This window comes from Pseudopodoces humilis, chromosome 7, assembly GCF_049639895.1.
Source record: "Pseudopodoces humilis isolate 2021_Gansu_Grassland_sample_001 chromosome 7, ASM4963989v1, whole genome shotgun sequence".
Lineage (NCBI taxonomy): Eukaryota > Metazoa > Chordata > Aves > Passeriformes > Paridae > Pseudopodoces > Pseudopodoces humilis.
This window is the reverse complement of record NC_142206.1, coordinates 9,734,375-9,752,183: the sequence shown is the minus strand read 5'-3', so window position 1 is coordinate 9,752,183 and position 17,809 is coordinate 9,734,375. Positions and strand designations below refer to the sequence as shown.

Below are 17,809 nucleotides of genomic sequence, written 5' to 3'. Positions count from 1 at the left end.
GTGGTCCAATCATTCTCTACCCTAATCAGGTGTTCTGGCTATGACACATCAAATCATGCCATAATTCATGTGGGTTTGGGTTTCCAGTGTACCTGACTGCCTGCCCCACAACCAAGGTCTCCTCAGGAAGGAAATACACTGCAGATACAACTCTTAGCTCTGCTAAGAAATTATATTCTGTTCTGTATGTTCTTAGTCTCAGAGTAATTAGCTTTTTCACTTGTATTTCAGAAACTGTCAAGTGCTTATTAACAGTAACTTCTGTATGTGTGCATGGTTTTTAAAGAGGTAAACACGGTCTCAAAAGTTCAATGTCTGCACATACATTGCAAAAAAAAAAAAAGCAGGCCAGTTTAGAGAACAATGTAGGCATGTGTTTTTAAACTACTGTTCGTGCAGTCTGGTCAGGGCTGTGTGACACAGTATATACAGTGTTTTGTCATCCAAGGAATGTCTTTGATCAAGAGTTTATGCAAGAAGAAAAAAAAAGCCTTGAAACCCTAATCCGTTCCCACAGTCCAGTAAACGTGAGCTGGACAAACAGTGGACAATAGGAGCAAAGCTTGCTGCTGGAACAATGGCTGCAACTAAAAAAATTAAAGGGTTGCTGACTCACAGTTCCTACTATCAAGATTCCACATAGTGTTGATTATTCCCCAGAATCCTGAAGATGCTGAAAGTTAAAAAGTGTTGAGGTAAAGCAGTGAAATAGGGGGCTAAAAATCAGGTATGGAAGACAGTGACAAATGCAGAGTTGATTCTGTGTGATGCACAGTCAGAATGCAGGGACTGAATAATCAACCTCCTACTGAACATTTTGCTAAAATAAGACTACATGGTTTTATTAGGGACAAGCATCAGTTAAATTCTTTCAGACAGGAGGACACTATTTCAGATGTCACCCAAACAAATCCCATACAACTAGAACATAGCTAATTTTTCCAAGACAAAAGTTTTATGCCATTTCTTATTCCTATTCAGAAATCTTCCCAAAACCAGATACACAAAACACTGCACTAGTGCTCAATTAGTTAATGGTTATAGAGTAGGATAAAATAACTTAAAACATTGTGCAGCAAGCTGCTTTGGAATCAAGTGGAACAATGTCTGATTTTTTTTCACCTTTTGTACACTCCATGGATTTAGGAAGTCTCCTACATTTCAGATGAGCTTAGCGACCGTATCTCCTTCCACACAGTAGTGCAGCATTTGATAAGTAGTACTAAAGAACTCTAGCACAAAAAATGCTGAAAAAATTTGATCATCACACTTAGGGAATAAACACTCCAGTGATAAAGGTAGGAGCATTCACAGTGTGATGTTAAAGAGATATTCAGGTTAGCTACAAATGAACTCACTGTGCAAGCTTTCAAAATAGCACACAGAGTTTTTATTATTATTTTTATTATCAGCCCAGGCTAGGCTGGTTCTGCAGTTCCAAACCCTGGGACACACTGAAGTGCTTCAGCAGTGCATTGCTACAGTTGGCCTTTACACATCAGTCCCAGACACAACTTCCAACTGGGAACCTGCTGAACTCCTCTCACACTTCCCAGATCTCCATTTTCCCTGTGAAACATACATCCATTTCTGTGGGAATGTGTACTGTCACAACTTTATCCATTTAAAAAACAACTCTTGCAGACTGTAAAATGAGAATCTTCATGGTTACTTGCCAAACTATGAAAGCTGAAGTTTTAGGCTGCAATTAGACCAGAAGCCATGGCCATAAGTTGCAAAGGATGTTATTCAAAAGGCACCAAGAATAGAAAGAAATAGAACATTACCAGAAATATTAAGTTCTTACTCTAAAGCACTGTGGGATATTAGGGTGCAGGCGGACTTTTAACAGATGGATCTCTCTTTATTCCAGTGCAGGAAGTTGTATTTCCAGTCAAAGTGTAAATAAGCATTCCTAAAAACAGGGTAGGCTCAAACTCTGTCCTGCATATCTTCAAAAACCAAAACCTATATAAACATTGAAACTGATTTACTGGAAAATTAAAACTCCAAATTTAATCTCACATGGAAATTATCACAACCTTGTTTCATAAAAACAGGATTCAAATAAGCCAGAGTACCTCCACAGGGTTGGTTTTGAAGCAAACACTTGCACACACAGATTCTTTTTTTTTGCTGATTTAATTCACCCATTTCTGTTGATTATTGATATTCATTCAAAGCTGAAATTGATCACCTTTAGTACAGTTGACAAGACATGGAAAGGAAGTTGCTTAATGACGAGAGAACAAGAATTGTACTTGGGAACTTAACCAAATGGTATTCAAAGTTTACCTCTCTGCTGATGCCTCAAAATTCTCTATATCTTGTACTCGTCACACATTGCAGAAAGGAAAATTACAACTCTTCTGGATTGCAATGACTTCAGCAGCCTAGAAATAATGAGCTGTGTATATACCATTTAATAAAGTTCCATATTCCACAGGCTCAGCTGAAAGATGATTATGAAGAGACAAAACAAGCAGTCTAGGCAAGTCAGAAATTCGTGAGTGAAATGTTTCAAACATTCCTCTCTAACTACTGAGCTATAACGAGGAGTGGTGAATGAGTACAGAGATAATAGTCTTAAGTCTTGTGCAAAATTTCAAACTTCTTGTACAATCAGCACCAAGCCACAATCTCTATGTCCTTCTTTATTAATAACCAATATCATAATGTACAAGGCTGCATATTTTTCTGTATCCTCCTGACCCTTTGACAAAGACAAATTAATATTCTTGATGTAACCTGGGCTTTAAATCAGGCATACCCAAAACCTCAGCTGTAAATCAGACATAAAAAACACCTCCACGGAATGCTGGGAATTGTGGAGGCTCCAGAGTCAAGGATAGTGATGGCATGGAGGGAAGCCTCCGAGGTATAGCATGGAAAAGAAAGAGGTATATTAAGAAAAAGGCCTTCCCCCATAGCTCTTTGCACTGCCATTTTAAGGTACCCCAGTTCTATATACCCTGTTGGCCATCCCACCCCTTTCTACCTTTTATATAAGCCTCCCTTCCCCTGTTTCCCCATTGGCCCCAGTTTGGTACAGTGTTCCACCCCTGTCACCCCATTGGTTCTCCCTCTCACTAACCCCTCTTATGCACCACTTCACTCTATCCCTATTGGACCCTGACCCTCTGATCCACCCCCTTGGACCCTTATATAATCCTGTACCCTCAGCGTAGCCTTCTTTGTCCCTGGACCACTTCAGTGTGTGGCTTCAATAAACCCCACTGGAGCTCCACACAAAGACCCTTCCTGACTCCCCGCCATTGAGCAGCTATCCGTGGTGTGTTGTGAGTGTGTTCCTGACCTGCTCAGATGCCTTCCTCCCTGGAGGTGCTTTTGGGAAGGTGCTGTCACCTTGTCACCCGTGGGCTATGCTACGGGGAATGTTCTGCTGCCACAGCCCTGAACGGCACACAAATCCCCACAACTCACTGCAGGAAACAAAAAAAGTGGCACTGAAGAAAGCACACAACTGAACATCCAACAGAGTTTTGAACTCTGCCTCATTTAATAAACCAAATCAGGCCCACACAAGGTGTGAAACAGAAGACAGTCAGAAAAATAGAGACTCATGGAAGAAGAGATTCCATCAGTGTGTACACACATATGAAACTTAATTAAAGACCTAATTAAAAAGTTAAAGACCTAATAGATAACCCTAAACTTGGTACATCCCAGCTGGAAATCCTGGTTGATGCAATACTTACAGCTCAGTATATACACATGTATTTATATAATAATTTATTATATTATTTTATTAAAAATAAAGCTAAAGCAATACAAGAAAATTAGCCACCAAACCAATTTTCCAAATAACAGTCACCATCTGATTGCAAAAGACCCTTTCTCTCCTGAGCTGAACAAAAATACTTGTGTTTGATACAATCTCTGGAGCAGCACCTTGGCTTGTTACTCACATATCACACACTTCTACTAAACAAATGCTCCACTTGGAGCTCTCACAACCCTGCCCTTGCTTTTACAGACATTTTTTCAAATGATGAAACAAGTACAAACTAATTCCTATCTCAGTGTTACTCTTTTCAAAGAAATTTTCCACATAATTAGAATTCTCATGAGCATGTATGTTTTGTACTGTTTATTTTAACAACTTCACCTGTACAAATATTTTTGAGGTCCTACAATCCCACACATCCACTAGATGGCTCTGACACTGCCTGTGTGTATCAAAATTCACATGTAAGACAATTAAAGAAACCAAAAACCTCAAATCTGTCTTTATGAGGCTGCACTGTGCCATGCATGCAAAGCCAGACACACACAGGGTACAGCTGATAAAGGAATTCTGGAATTCCTTACAGAACTAGAATGCAAAGACATCCAGCAGCCCAAGCCAAAGCCTGTTCCAGGTATTTCTCTCAACTGACACAGTTAAATACATGCAGCTGGCAGCATCCATTGATTTGAAATGAAACTAAAGAGGTCACTTTACAAGGCTGGCACATAAAAAGCCGGTCTCTGTAAGAGGCACTAATAAATGCAGTCAATGAGAATCACAACTCTTCTGGCAGTCATGTTTATCTCACCCACCATTTAAATTGTTAACTTGTTGGGGTTAGATTTTGTGGAGTTTGCTCCCTTCCCTCCATCAGTCTGCAAAACTACTGGAAAATCCAGGTACAAATTCCATATTCTGAGAAGATTATCTTCATCCTTCTCCTCTGCATTCTGACCCCCTTTATCATTCCATCCCCTGCCCATATAATTCTTTCCTGCTGCAAAGTCTGCGGGGAATTGATTTTATTTTCCTTCACCCACAGCGTCTACACATTGTGTAGACTGAATGATCTGCATACACAGATTTTTAAGTAACAGGCATCCTTTAAACAAGGAAACTGTGCAAATGCTTGTTTTCCTTTTGAGGAATTATCAGTACAAGACTAGCAAAGAATGAAAACAAATATTTCTGTTTAACAGATTTACACACTAGTGTGTGTAATAGCCTAAATAAAACTTGGACATAATAAATGTTAAATAATGTTGCAAGTCCAGTGATTTTCTCTTTCCCCTTTAACATCCATCTCTTCATTATTTTGATTTTTTTAATATAAAAGAAGATAAACACTTTTCCAGTTCTGTTCTTTTAATGTTTTTTTCCTTTGGTCATCCATGTTTATCTTCATTTGTTGCATTCAAAATGTTAATGAAGATCTCTCAGTACGAATTCTAAAATCAGACTGAATATTTAGCATGGAACAAACCTAAAAAAGAATACATAGAAGTGTTTCAAAGGGTCTGTTTTCCAAGAAGAATGTTTAAGAAAACTACCAATTGCTCCATTTCTCTTCTTCTCTTCTTCTGTAATTCAAATTGTCAAAAATTATTTCAAACTTGCTTTCCAAAGAATTATTTTTTTTGTATTTGTTAATGGCTGGGAAATTTTCAACTTTCAAGTTTATTTCACTTCAAGTATTTTGCTACGACTGCAGGAAGGAAACAATAACTGCTCCACACAAATAATGCATTTTGGAGTGGCTTTAGAAACTAAGTATCTTCAAAAATGAATTTATGTGCTACAAAAACAATCCTACAAACCTGCTTAAATTTTCCTCTGATTTTTTCCAGATCTTCTTGCAGCTTATCATAAGTGGGGTCCTCATATGGGAATTTCTGAATCATCCCTATTAATGAATCCAGAGCCCTTATTTTTTTGCTAGAAGAAAAAAAGAATCAGATCAAAACAAAACCAAATGATCTTCACACAGGAGTTTTTTCAATCCATCAGTATGAAAATTATACTGATACATAATAATCCAGAGTACAAAACCCAGCCCTCTGTACTTCTTTAATTCAACTTCTCCCATCTAGCCCATTGTCAGGCGCGTTCTATACCTATTTAAGAAATTATCCAAACTAGGAATTATTCCAATTTGGGAATTAAGGCACAACTGACGGATTTAAGGTTTCCCTTACAACTTACCGATCCGAAGTTGAGAAATATTCAAGAATCAACAAAAATACTGATTAGATGACTGGGCAAAATAAAGAAATACAACCAAAAAGGCCATTCTGACAGACTGATTAATCAAAATGGGACAGGAAAAAAAAAAAGACATGAAGAATAGAAGTCATAGCAAAATGTCTTTTAGCTTGTTTAACCTCACCTGTTCTTTTCATCTGTGCATTTCTGGAGCAGATAGTGCCACGTCAGTGCAAACCCAAGGTAGCAACCAATCTAAAAGTGAATTTTGAGGGAAAGAAAAAACCCCAAAGAACACATGGTACAGACAGTCAAACAAAAATAAAGCACTACACTGTATCTCATTGTTCAGGAAACTAAACCCTGGATACACAAACATGTTTCCAAGCTGGAAAGGCTGACAAGCGTAAATTACCAAAGTCATCCTCTCACTTAATGTCTCTAATTCTGCCTCCCTCTGCAGCTTTCCCAGTACGAAGAGATTAGAGCACTTCTCTCTTATGGTCTGTCCAGCAACATTTTGTACAAAACCATCCAGCTCTGGAGGCTGCTGTTTGGCATTCTCATCCTGGGACTGTGACAAACTGGAGCTGGACATATGGGACGAGTTAAGGCGCCTCCCCACTGCTCTCCAGCCCCTGAATTCCTAGGAATGGTTATCAATCCAGGTGTGCCAGCACACAGAGCTGGCTTTGTGTGCAGAAGAGGTACAGTGCCACAAACCCTCAGAGCATCAGAATTAACATGGAGTGCACGAGACACATGGAACTGCCTCTCTATGTCTCAAGATTCCATGTTCTTCCCTATCCTGAGCCACAAGAGATGGTGCCTTTAGCCACAAATTTGGGAAAAAAGATTACCAAAGCTCCATACAGCAAATAAGCTCAAAAAACACAAGCACATGTACTGAACTCTCCAGCTCAAAATGGGTCCTTCCAGACACAGACACAGCAGTGAAACACAGCAGGCCCCAGCCTGAAAGTTTCTGTATGGCTTTGCCTGAAAGTTTATTTGTATATGACATTTTCTAGTGACAAGATTCCAATGCTGAAGCATTTCCCCGTTTACCTCTGAGCCGATCCTGGCTCCATGGAGCGCTCCGTACCTCCTGCCCTCAGCCATTCCAGCGTGGCTGCCCTCTGCAAATCCCTCCTGGTACCCCTCCCCATGGAACCTGGGAACACAGAATCACAGCTTTGTTAATCTTATATGGAGCTCATACTGCACACAAGTGAGTCTGAGCAACAGAAACGTGCATTACCTCCAAAGCTTAGAAGTACCACACAAAATCTATTAAAATTCCAGAATCACAGTCTCATTACAGTTGGGAAAGACCTCTGAGATCATCCAGTCGAATCTCTGAATGATCACCACTGTGACAACCAGACCAGAGCCCTGAGTGCTACATCCAGCTGTTCCTCAGACACCTCCAGAAATGGTGACTCTAGCAGCTCCCTGGGCAGCCCCTTCCAAGGCCTGGCAACCTTTTCCAGAAAGGAATTCCTCCTTATGTCCAACTTCAAACTCCTCTGGTGCAATTTGAGGCCTCTTCCTTTTGTCCTGTCACTTGTTACCAGGGAGAAAAGTCTGACTCCACATGGGGGGGCTCCTGTCAGTGACTTGTAGGGAGAGAGAAGGTCCTCCCCGAGCCTCCTTTCCTACAGGCTGAACCCCCAAATCTCACTCAGCCGCTTCTCATCTGACTTGTGCTCCAGAGCCTGTCCCAGCTCAATTCTTTCATCTGGACACACTCCAGCGCCTCAAAATCTTTTTTGTAGTGAGGAACCTAAAACTGACCCCAGGATTCAAGGTGGGGCCTCAGCGGTTCCCAGAACAGGGGGGCAGTCAGTGCCCTGGTCGTGCTGGCCGCACTATTGCTGGCACAGGCCAGGATGCCATTGTCCTTCCTGACCACCTCGGCTCGTGTTCGGCAGCTCTTGGCCAGCAGCCCGAGATCTTTTCCCTGTGGGATGCTTTCCAGGAATTCTCCCGCTATCCTGGAGCGCTGCAGAGGGTTGAGGTGACCCAAAGGCTGGACCCACCACTTGGTCTTGGTGACCCTCACCCCGCTGGTCTCGGCCCATCAATCCAGCCTGCCGGGGTCGGTCCCACTCTGTGCTGAGACCAAGTCCCTCGGCAGCTTGTTCCAGCGCCCGACCACCCTCTTGATGAAGAGCATTCTCTGATGTCCCACCTAAACCTTCCCCGACTCAGCTTCAGGCCGTTTCGCCGTGATCGGTCTCTCAGAACGCGCAGAAGCGAATTTTCCCCGCCCTCCTCGGGCTCAGCACTCGCTCTCCTTTCCTTGACGCTGCCCTAGGAGCTCCCGCAGGGAAGCACATGCACAAGGGAGCCCCGCGCTGCCGAGGAGCCCCTCTCGGGCCGCTCCAGACACCCTCTGCCCCCTCACCTCTGCTCGGCCATCACAATCCCATCAAACAGGTCAGCCATGGCGGCGCGAGGCATGCCGGGAGCGGACGGCGCGCGGGAGGGGGCGTGGTCTGAGAACACAGACCACGCCCCTCACGGCAAGCCGCGCCCATACGCCATGGCGGCATGAGGCCACTAGGGGGCGCCCGAGCGCCGCCACAGATCCCAGCCCGGGGCGTCGATGGGGAATCCTGTAGGTTTCCCAAAATCCCACCCCGTGTCCCAGAAATCCCACCCTGTACCTCAAAGCGTTGTCCAGACGCTCCCTGAGCTCTGCTAGACTTAGTGCTGCTACCACTGCCCTGCGGAGCCTGGTCCACTCCCCGACCACCCTCTGGGTGAGGAACCTTATCCTGGTATCCAACCTAGGCCTGCCCTGACACTGCTTCAGGCAGTTCTCTTGGGTCTTGTCCCTGGTCACGGAATTATAGAGTCTGCCCCTCTCTCTCATATAATATTGGTATCTCTGGCTTTCAAAAAGTGTATTTTTGGTACATATGCCCACATATTTTCCCTGTGAGGGTGGTGAGGCTCTGGCACAGGTTGCCCAGAGAAGCTGTGGATGCCCTATCCCTGGAAAGTGTCCAAGGCCAGGTTGGATTGAGCTCTGAGCAGCCTAGAAAGGTGTCCCTGCCCCTGGAATGAAATTATCTTTAAGGTCCCTTCCAATTCAAACCAGTCTATGATTATAAAACATAAATGTTTTTGGTGTAAATACCCACACAAACTGTAGTGTACCGTTCTAGGCTGCTCTGTTAAAATACTACAGAGTTGTTACAGATCAACAATGGTCAAAGGAAACATTTATACTCATTTATAAGTATATATTTTAAAGTTAATTTACACTGTTAATTTCCAGATACTTAATGAAAATGTGGCTCTGGGTCACACTATTTTGCCAGCCTGATGTTGGAATACGTATATTTTTGAGGAAAAGAAAGGGACATTTTATTTAATTTATCATGTTGTATCCCCATATCCCCCCCATTCATATGCAAAGTAGACTGGCAGAGTAGAAAGAGTGGCCTCCGAATTTTCCACCAACAGGGTTTCAGTGATTTGAGCAAAGGTAAAGTGGACACTATTTGAATTGATTTATAGTTTTTTACACTTCCCTCAAGTGGAAATGAAGACGCTCAGTATCTCCTTTCCTGCAGCCTCCCCACTCCTCTAACAACTTGTATTTGCACATCACAGCTTCCAGCTGAGACTTCACAAGGAGACATTTGACACCTGAGCTAAAAACCTTTTAGGGCTGTAAAATGTGCTGTTGCAAATGAAAGCACCGCCATTGTCCTACTGTCTTTGAGGAGCTCTGATAGACAGGGGACGTGTGTGCTGAGGGGTGGTGGTGATGTTTACATTCCCACAGAAACAAAGGTGTTTTTTGGAGGTTTTGCACACCCGGTTCCTGACTGAGTCAGGTGTCGAAGGGCAGGGGAAGCATTTCCCAGCAATCCTCCCACCTCAAGCCGGGATCTTGTAAGATTTTATAAACCAAACACCCAGGTTTGGTCAGAGCTGGGATGGGAAAACTCCAGCGAAAACTGAAGCACTCCAGGAAGCGGTGTGGGTTAATTTAGCTCCTGGCATTCTTCCCTCTGTCTGAATAAATACTGAACCAACATCTAACCATGCTGTTGCAGGAAAAATCACCGTGCTGCCGGTAGAAAATGGTAATCCAAAGGTGTCAGCAAATAGGGTCATGAGAGAGCTCAAGGTGCTATTCTCAATGTAAGGTTGCCTGTCTTTGCAGCCTTGAGAAACAGTCACAATGTTACAACCACTTAAAAAACTCTCACTGGCACAATTAAACTGTGTACCCTCCAAACTCCATTATTTGTCATGTTTCCTGTCAAATCTATACAATTTTTTTGTAGAAAAGTAAAAGTGACTTTTTTTTCCCCCAAACTTTAAAAGTTAATTAGTATTTTATTTTGTTTTCTGGTTTGGGTTTTTTGGTTTTTGTGTTTTTTGGTTTTTTTTTTCTTTTTGAAAGAAAAGTCTTGAAAGGCGTTCAAAGAAAATACAGTGACTGATCAAAACTGGAAATTAAACCCTCTGAAATCTGAAAAGTTTTGGAATAAAACAACCTGAAAATCAGAACTGCCTCTACCAGCACAAGAGGAGTGGGAACCCCCCGGATGTGTGGCAGTGGCTCAGCACAAAAGAGAATGGGAAAATACCATGGGAAAAGTTTGCCAGCCAAGAAATCTGTTCCTGTGACTCACAGCATTTCCAAATGGAAACATTCGGGCCCTTTTCCTGCCAGAAACTGACATCTTTTTCAGGCAAAACTCACCACTTTTCTCCCTGGCAGCACCAGTTAGAATGGTTCCCATTTTTAAAGGGAGTAGCCTTCTACCCACGGGGTTTTTTTGTCATGAAGCTGCCCAGGGAAGTGGTTGAGTCACCAGCTCTGGAGGTATTTAGAAGATGTGTGGATATGGTACTTAGGGAGAGACAAGAGAGTCAAGCAGATTTCAGAATTGAAGATGATTTTCTGTTTTATTGCAAATGTACACATTGCAGTACTGTTAATGCACAGAAATGTAAAAAGCTATCATTGGCTGAAATTTCATTGATTACAAAACTTCACAAGATTTGTTACAACTAAAAAACCCACCTTCAGGACTATATAAATAGAATTTTGAGCATAAATAACAGTAACAAAATAAACAGATGTATGTATTCAATAAATTAATTATAAATATTGCATTGGTAATGAAGTGCTAGGTCAGAAGAACACCATTATTTCCAGTAGAGCTTATTTTTCTTTTGTACCAAAATCTCTGTTATAAATGAACCTTTGGAAACAAGCAGAATCCCTGAACCATTTTTTTTATTATTATTTTTTTTCCTTTGGCTTCACCTTGCTTATTCCTTCTTTGAATCTTCTCAAAGGGAGAACAGAACTTGAAGACATCAGATGCTTTGACCAGAGGTACTCACAATCCCTTCCTGCCAGGAGAATCCTAACTCAGTTCTGCGGCTTTTAACTCACTAAACCATCTCTCCACTGATTCCCATGGATGCTGAATCAAGCCTGGAAGTGACTTGAAAGAATTCCTAGTGGTTAAAGGTTAAACACAAAAACCTATTTTACAACTGATTTGACCTATACATCCATTCTTAGTGTTTTTCTTTGTTTGCTAATGACATATACATGCTTATATACAACAGAATCTTCATTTAAACATTCATTTGAGCTGCTCATTCCTTCTTTGATGAACATCAATTCTAGCCCTTTCACTCTTCCAACCACACAGAATTCTCACTGATTTTGATGAGAACTCTCTGCTGGATGATTCTGATGCCACAGAGAATGTAATTTAGCCTGCAAAAGAAATCAACGATCAAGTTTCCCAAAGAACTTTTTAACAGTAAGGGAAGGGAGAAATCATTCACTTCTTTCTGTATTTTCTAAGGGAAAAAAAAATCACAATACACAAGCAGATTCATTTTTTCAGTAGTATGCTTTCAATAGAAAGTTTTCCCCAGAATGTTGTTTGCAGCCTTTTAAGAAGCAGCATTAACTCAAGTTACATCTGGTATGATGTTTTCCTTCATCTAGTTTTGGTCCAAATGTTTGAGTCTGAGGTCTCTGAAGAGGAAAAGGTTTTCTTCATTTGCTCATATGAGCAGATATAACAGGTGAATATATGTGGAAATGAAGCTGGTGTAGAAAAATTATAGTTATTTTATCACCACCTATGGAGGAATTCTGATAAAGCTCTAAACTTTTCACATTTAATCCTCCTTTTCCAAACAAAACTATGGATAGGCAATTCTTTAGACTATAGAACAGCCTCTTGGCACTCATCTCTTACAGGTACAACAAGGATGAGGCTGGCTTCGTACTCAAATACACAAAAAAGTTCCCAAATATCACTACAAAAAAGCTAAAACTCTGCAATACTCTGCAATATTTCTGTATAAACGTGTGGGAGCACAGTCACTTCTGGAAGCTGGGGCTCTTCACTGGGGACAGTTTAGAGGCAATGCCAAAGGGGTCCATGCTGTCTGTCTCCAGGGGCGAGGAGAACACCTCTGGCTCAAAGGCCTGGCTGTAATCACCGTATTCACCAAAGTCTGCTGACTCCACGGGCACAGTGTTGATCATGGGCAAGAAGTGAGACAGGGGAAGGAAATCTTTCCCCTTGAACTGCTGTCTTTGTTTGGCACTGCTCAAAGACACCGATATTCCGTGTTTTTTGGATTTATACACGTTGTAGCCATCTGGGCGAATCTCCTCCTCAAAGGAACAGTCTTCAGTAGAATACCTGAGCTGAGCAGTAAGGAATAGCAAGAATTACAAATATACCCACCAGGCTGGTTGTATTCAACAACAAAACAAACCTTGGATGGGAAAAGTCCTTGTCTCTCAATGGGGGTGTCCTTCTGGCTTGTCTCCTATTCTATTCTATTCTATTCTATTCTATTCTATTCTATTCTATTCTATTCTATTCTATTCTATTCTATTCTATTCTATTCTATTCTATTCTATTCTATTCTATTCTATTCTATTCTATCCTATTCTATCCTATCCTATCCTATCCTATCCCTATTCCCCCTGAAGTTCTTTCCATGTTCATCCCATTTAATAAGCTGTGAATCCTGGGATGTGCCTCTCCATAGCCACCGCACTTATCCTGTCCTGAGCACGGGGAAAAAGAGTCTCAGGTGCCAGTGCTGATTTAGATGAGCAGTCCTTAACTGCAGCTATGAGTCCTAATACGAGTATAGAACTCCTGCTCTGTTAGAGATTTGCCTGGGCAAGGGCTTCAGTACAAAGTCTGTAGAAAGACAACGTGGCTAATCAGTAAAACAATGCTAAAAGGTAATTTCCGCCTTTTTCTGCTCAAAATTTACTGGAATTGCCAAAGACCCTTTTATGAAGTGTCATTTTCATGTTAACATGAGAACTGTTGAATGAATACTAGCACAAGTTAGAATTTTGTACAGAAGAATGTATTTTCTTAGGTATGAATTTGTAGGATTACATTTGCAACGGCCTGTACAGATATTATATATCAGCAACATCCTAAGTTGTAAACATATATATGTGTATATATATTATATTTGTACATTAGACCCATAACAGCAGGTCTGACCTCTCCAGACCTTTACATCAGCACTGCGTTTCTTACAACTCTGGTGCTATTTCAGTCTCATCCACTGCAGGTGATTGAACCTGTGGTCAATAAAAGAGAATTGCTGATTATATCTCAGTCTGCAGAGACAGAAATGTCCTTACATGTTCTGCCTGTCTGAACAGAGAGCAAATTTAGTAATTCTGGGCCTTTCTCAGACACCCTTCTTAGTAACAGGAAGTAAAATTAAGGGCATGCATTTGGTTATCTTTTAAAAGTATGTTTTAAATTAATAAAGTAATTTAAAAAAATATGTTTTCTCCAAATAAAATGGTGCAATATTTATCCTTACACACACACATATCTCAGAAAAATATATGTATATGACAAAAAATTGGAGCTGGATTGTTAGCTGTCTTTATGAGTGCTCAGCCTCACTAAAAAGGATGATGAAATAAAAGAGCTTCTTGCTCAAGAAGTGCACTCTACAAACAACAGATATTGATTGAGTCCCTGTGTCTCAGCTATACCTTCCCCTCATCATTTCATTGGGATGGTCTCCAGTCAGTTTTTTTAAACAAGTACCAAACAGACTTTTTAATTATTTCCAGATATTTTTTTTTTTCACAGGAGGAATCACAGTATGTCAATATATTCAGCATTTCCCCTAAACTGACTACAGCACACAGCACATTCAAAAACCAACGCCAGTCATCGGTTTTCCAGTGTGAAAACAGGCCATGTTGCAGGAGCACAGGTTCAGCCCCCAGATACCGTGTTTGCCCTTTTGTTCTCCAAGTCCTGAGCATGGTGCTGATAAGGTAAAGATTTACCTGCAGAGCTGCCTGGTTGGGCTGTGAGCACAGAGGTGACAGCAGGTGTCCACAACACAGAGATGGGACAGGACAGCTATGTGCTGTTGTGTTTGCAGAATAAAACCCCAACCTGTATCTAATACTCTACACCAACAAATGCAGTTCCAACTGACATGTGTGCCTTCAAAATGGTGTTATAGGAAAGCCATTTTAAAATTCTGTGATTGCACAAGTTCAGCTGGTAGCTCCAATAGGAGCAGAATCCAGACTCTGGTTTGTTTTGGATATACATTAAAGAATTAAGCTAATAATTGACCTACCGTCACCCTGACCATTCATCTGTACCTGTGCATTTCATCTCAGCTTCGACTGATTTGAGCCCAAAAAAGCAAGGAAATTCAGAAAGAAAGGCTTAATTCAATTTATGTATTCTTAATTCTATCCCCATTCAGAAATATCATTGTTGTTGTTATTAAACCTACTAGGAGTTTTGAGAATGGACCAAGTCCTTTCGTGAGTGAAATCAGCAGAAATTTTGCTGGAATAATCTAAAAAGGATCAAGCTGTATCTTTAATGTTGCATCATGAAAAGCCATCACTCTGTGAAACTCAGGCTTCTGTACAGACTAAATCTGAACTGCACCTGACAAATTCTAGAGTCAATAATATATTCACGTGCCTTAAAAATGAGTTTATGTCCATGACTTGTTGCTAAACCTAGTGAAAAAGCTAACCTAGTGCTATCAGTGGGGCAATTAACTCCCCATGCCCTCAGAGTCTGCAGGTGTGCAGTTACAGCAAGGCAGAAGAGAGGCAGTGGAGAAGCATCCTTTCCTCCTCAAAATCCTTTTTCTGTTTGCAACTTCCTAGGAGATAGCAACCCCATGTTCCTGGGAGTTGTTTGTCTGGCATCCAGCTCGCTGCAACTCTTCTCCAAAGGAGCAGTCTCTTAATTTTTTTTTTTTTTGTTCCAGAATACCTGACCTGAACAGTGAGAAATTATTTATATATTCTACAGCAGAGCTTAATCTATTTCTGCAGCAGAATCACAGTCTCCCACTGATGAGAATTTTAAATCTAAATGCAATTTTTCCCTTGGGGTGTATTTTTGGTATATTTTGCAGGGGACACGCAAAACATCATTTACTTTCTAAACTACGTTTTCCTTTTTGCCTTCTAACAATCCCCACAGCCTTTCGGGCAGTGACGGTGCCAAGAAGCGCAGGTCCTAGGGAGAGCAGGCTGGGGAGGTGGGGGAAGAAGGGTGGCGGACACCTGGAAACTTTGTTACCCCGTTATTAGAGCACGCCGCTGTTCCAGGGTGCAAAATCCCCCCGGAGACAGCAGCGCGGGTGCTCACCTGTCCGTGCAGCCGCCCCGCCTCGTCCATGCACAGGTACCGGGAGCTCTGCACGCCCTTGATGGCCACGGTGCGCACGGCCACGGCGCGGATCTCCAGCAGGCCTGCGGGCAGAGATAGAGGGGACAGCAGTGTCACCCCCGCGGTCCCGGCCCGTCCCCATCCCCATCCCCGCCGCCGCCACTCACTCTGCGGGCTCTGGCTGCCAGCCGCGTCCACCCGGCCGTCGGCGCCGATGCGCAGGAAGCAGCTGAAGAGCCCGTGCTTGCTGGCGGTGTAGAGGTGCCGCAGCCGGATGGGCTCTCCCCAGCCGTAGTTGAGGTGCGGGCCGGCGTCGGGCAGCGGCAGCGCGGAGGCGGCAGCGGCCGCCAGGCCGAGCAGCGCCAGCGCGGCGGGGCGCAGCCCCATCCCGGCTCGGCGCCTCGGGCTTGTAGCGCGGCCGCAGCCGCCCCCCGGCCTTTTATAGCTCGCCGTTATCAGCTCCATCGATCCGGCCGCATCCGATATAAAGCCCATTTCATAGCCGGATCGGTCACTCCCCCCGAAAATATTGAGCGGGTGACACCATTTCGTAGGGGACACCCTAAAGTCGCTTCCTCCGCATCGGCATCTCCGAGCTCTCTGCTCCTGCGAGGCTCCGGCCGCGGTCCCGGGGTACTGCACGTCCCGCAGCCCCGATGTGGTGCCGGGACTGGGACCGGGGGTGGGCGTGTGTGTACCCGGCCCACCCAGTGGCAGGAGGCTGCCCTTCTCCCCGCCGCGGCTCAGCCCCTGCCTTCGCCCTTGCCGTCCTGCATTTCATTTCCCTTTTCTGAAATCAAAGAGCCGCTGCCTAAACCTGGGCTCGCCTCTCCGGCAGGGGCCGAACGCTGGGGGAGAGGGACGGCCGCTCCCGGCTCCGGGGAAGCCGGCGGGGCACGGCCGCACACGGTGCTGGTACAGCCCGGTCCGGCCAGGTACCGGCGGCTGCGGGCGTCCCGGCGCGGCTCCGGGCTGGATCCCCGGCCGGCCATCCCCGGCCGTGGCACTAGATGGAGCCTGGCTCCTGGGATGCGGCTGCCTCGCCTCGGGGGAGCCGCTCCGGAGGGCTCTCCAGATCCTATTCGTCTCCTTACAAAGAGATTGGGGGTGAAGAAAATTTAAGCTTCGAACAGAAATTTTCTTCTGGTCTGCGCATGATTTTTTTCCACGTGGGCTCCTCCCAGGGAGCTCGCTCAACAAGTGCCCCTGGAAAAAAGAAGACACACACATTTGGGGGTTTTCTATCCTATTTGCATCTCAGAGATATTTAAAGGGATTGCTGCAGATTTTTCTGCTGTACATCCAAAGTGATCACTGAAGGAATTTTCTCAGATTTCAAAAAAGAAAACTGGTCATTTCATAAAGAAAAAAAAATTCTTTCCCCCACAGGACATTAAATGACAATTAAACAAGTCATAACCCCACCTTCTGACCACAGGAACACAAAGCTCTGAAACACACAGCTTCAGTCAGCTTCCACATACTGTTTTTATATTTTGCTAGTTTGCTTTCATACTTTTGTCCCTACACTTGCATCTCCCTCCTGCAAACACTCCCACAAAAAACTTTTCTTCATGAGCAATCTTAGCTCAGTGAGGATGGGCACATACACAAGGCCATACAAAAATACAGAGGCCTGTAGGATGATATCTTGTTATCATGTGCAAATTCAGGTGCATTTAACTGGAGTTAACATCGATCAGTCTGAGTTTGGATGATCAGGGTCTTGCATAACAAACTCACTGAGAGTGAGGGATTGATTCTCATCAATCATTTTAAAAGCAGCTACTGCTTTTGATTAGCTTTGGGCATTTTTTGGTGATCAGCTTGAAACACCCAGAAAATATCCTAGTTTTTCCCCTGCATGGTTGCTGAATAATAAGAATTAAGACCACTTTTCATTCAGGTGTCTCCTGCTGCATCCTCCAAATCATGTGTGGGTTTTCCTACCAATTCTGGTCTTTCTTACATCACGGAAGTTCACAATATTATAAGCCCAGTAAATAATACTAAGGCATGCGAGTCCCTAATTCTTTTTTCCCTTTGCAATGTTATTACATGGCTGCTACAAAGGCAGTTCCTGTCCTGCAGCCCTGGGCCCCACAGCAGTTGTGCATGTAACTCATCCTGGCATTCT

General features: G+C 43.3%; 2 protein-coding genes across 4 annotated transcripts; both read right to left on the bottom strand.

Annotated features, from left to right (window-relative positions):
• Nucleotides 1–733: 733 nt before the first annotated feature.
• On the bottom strand, nt 734–8,419 carry LTO1 (LTO1 maturation factor of ABCE1). Of its 3 annotated transcripts, none has more exons than XM_014260435.2 (5): nt 8,364–8,411; nt 7,022–7,127; nt 6,138–6,208; nt 5,569–5,686; nt 734–1,569 (listed from the first exon to the last, which is right to left on the bottom strand). In XM_014260435.2, the coding sequence occupies exons 1-5, from the start codon at nt 8,402–8,404 to the stop codon at nt 1,492–1,494; spliced, it is 414 nt and encodes a 137-aa protein (XP_014115910.1). In that variant the 5' UTR covers nt 8,405–8,411; the 3' UTR covers nt 734–1,491. The 3 variants fall into 3 exon arrangements, with proteins under 3 accessions (XP_014115910.1, XP_087914412.1, XP_005531840.1); XM_088058286.1 differs by lacking the exon at nt 734–1,569 and adding an exon at nt 3,103–3,443; XM_005531783.3 differs by lacking the exon at nt 734–1,569 and adding an exon at nt 5,058–5,234 and having other exon boundaries at nt 8,364–8,419.
• A 2,445-nt stretch (nt 8,420–10,864) lies between these two features.
• On the bottom strand, nt 10,865–16,137 carry FGF19 (fibroblast growth factor 19). Its single transcript, XM_005531799.2, has 3 exons — nt 15,840–16,137; nt 15,652–15,755; nt 10,865–12,671 (listed from the first exon to the last, which is right to left on the bottom strand). The coding sequence occupies exons 1-3, from the start codon at nt 16,135–16,137 to the stop codon at nt 12,339–12,341; spliced, it is 735 nt and encodes a 244-aa protein (XP_005531856.2). The 3' UTR covers nt 10,865–12,338.
• Nucleotides 16,138–17,809: the final 1,672 nt, after the last annotated feature.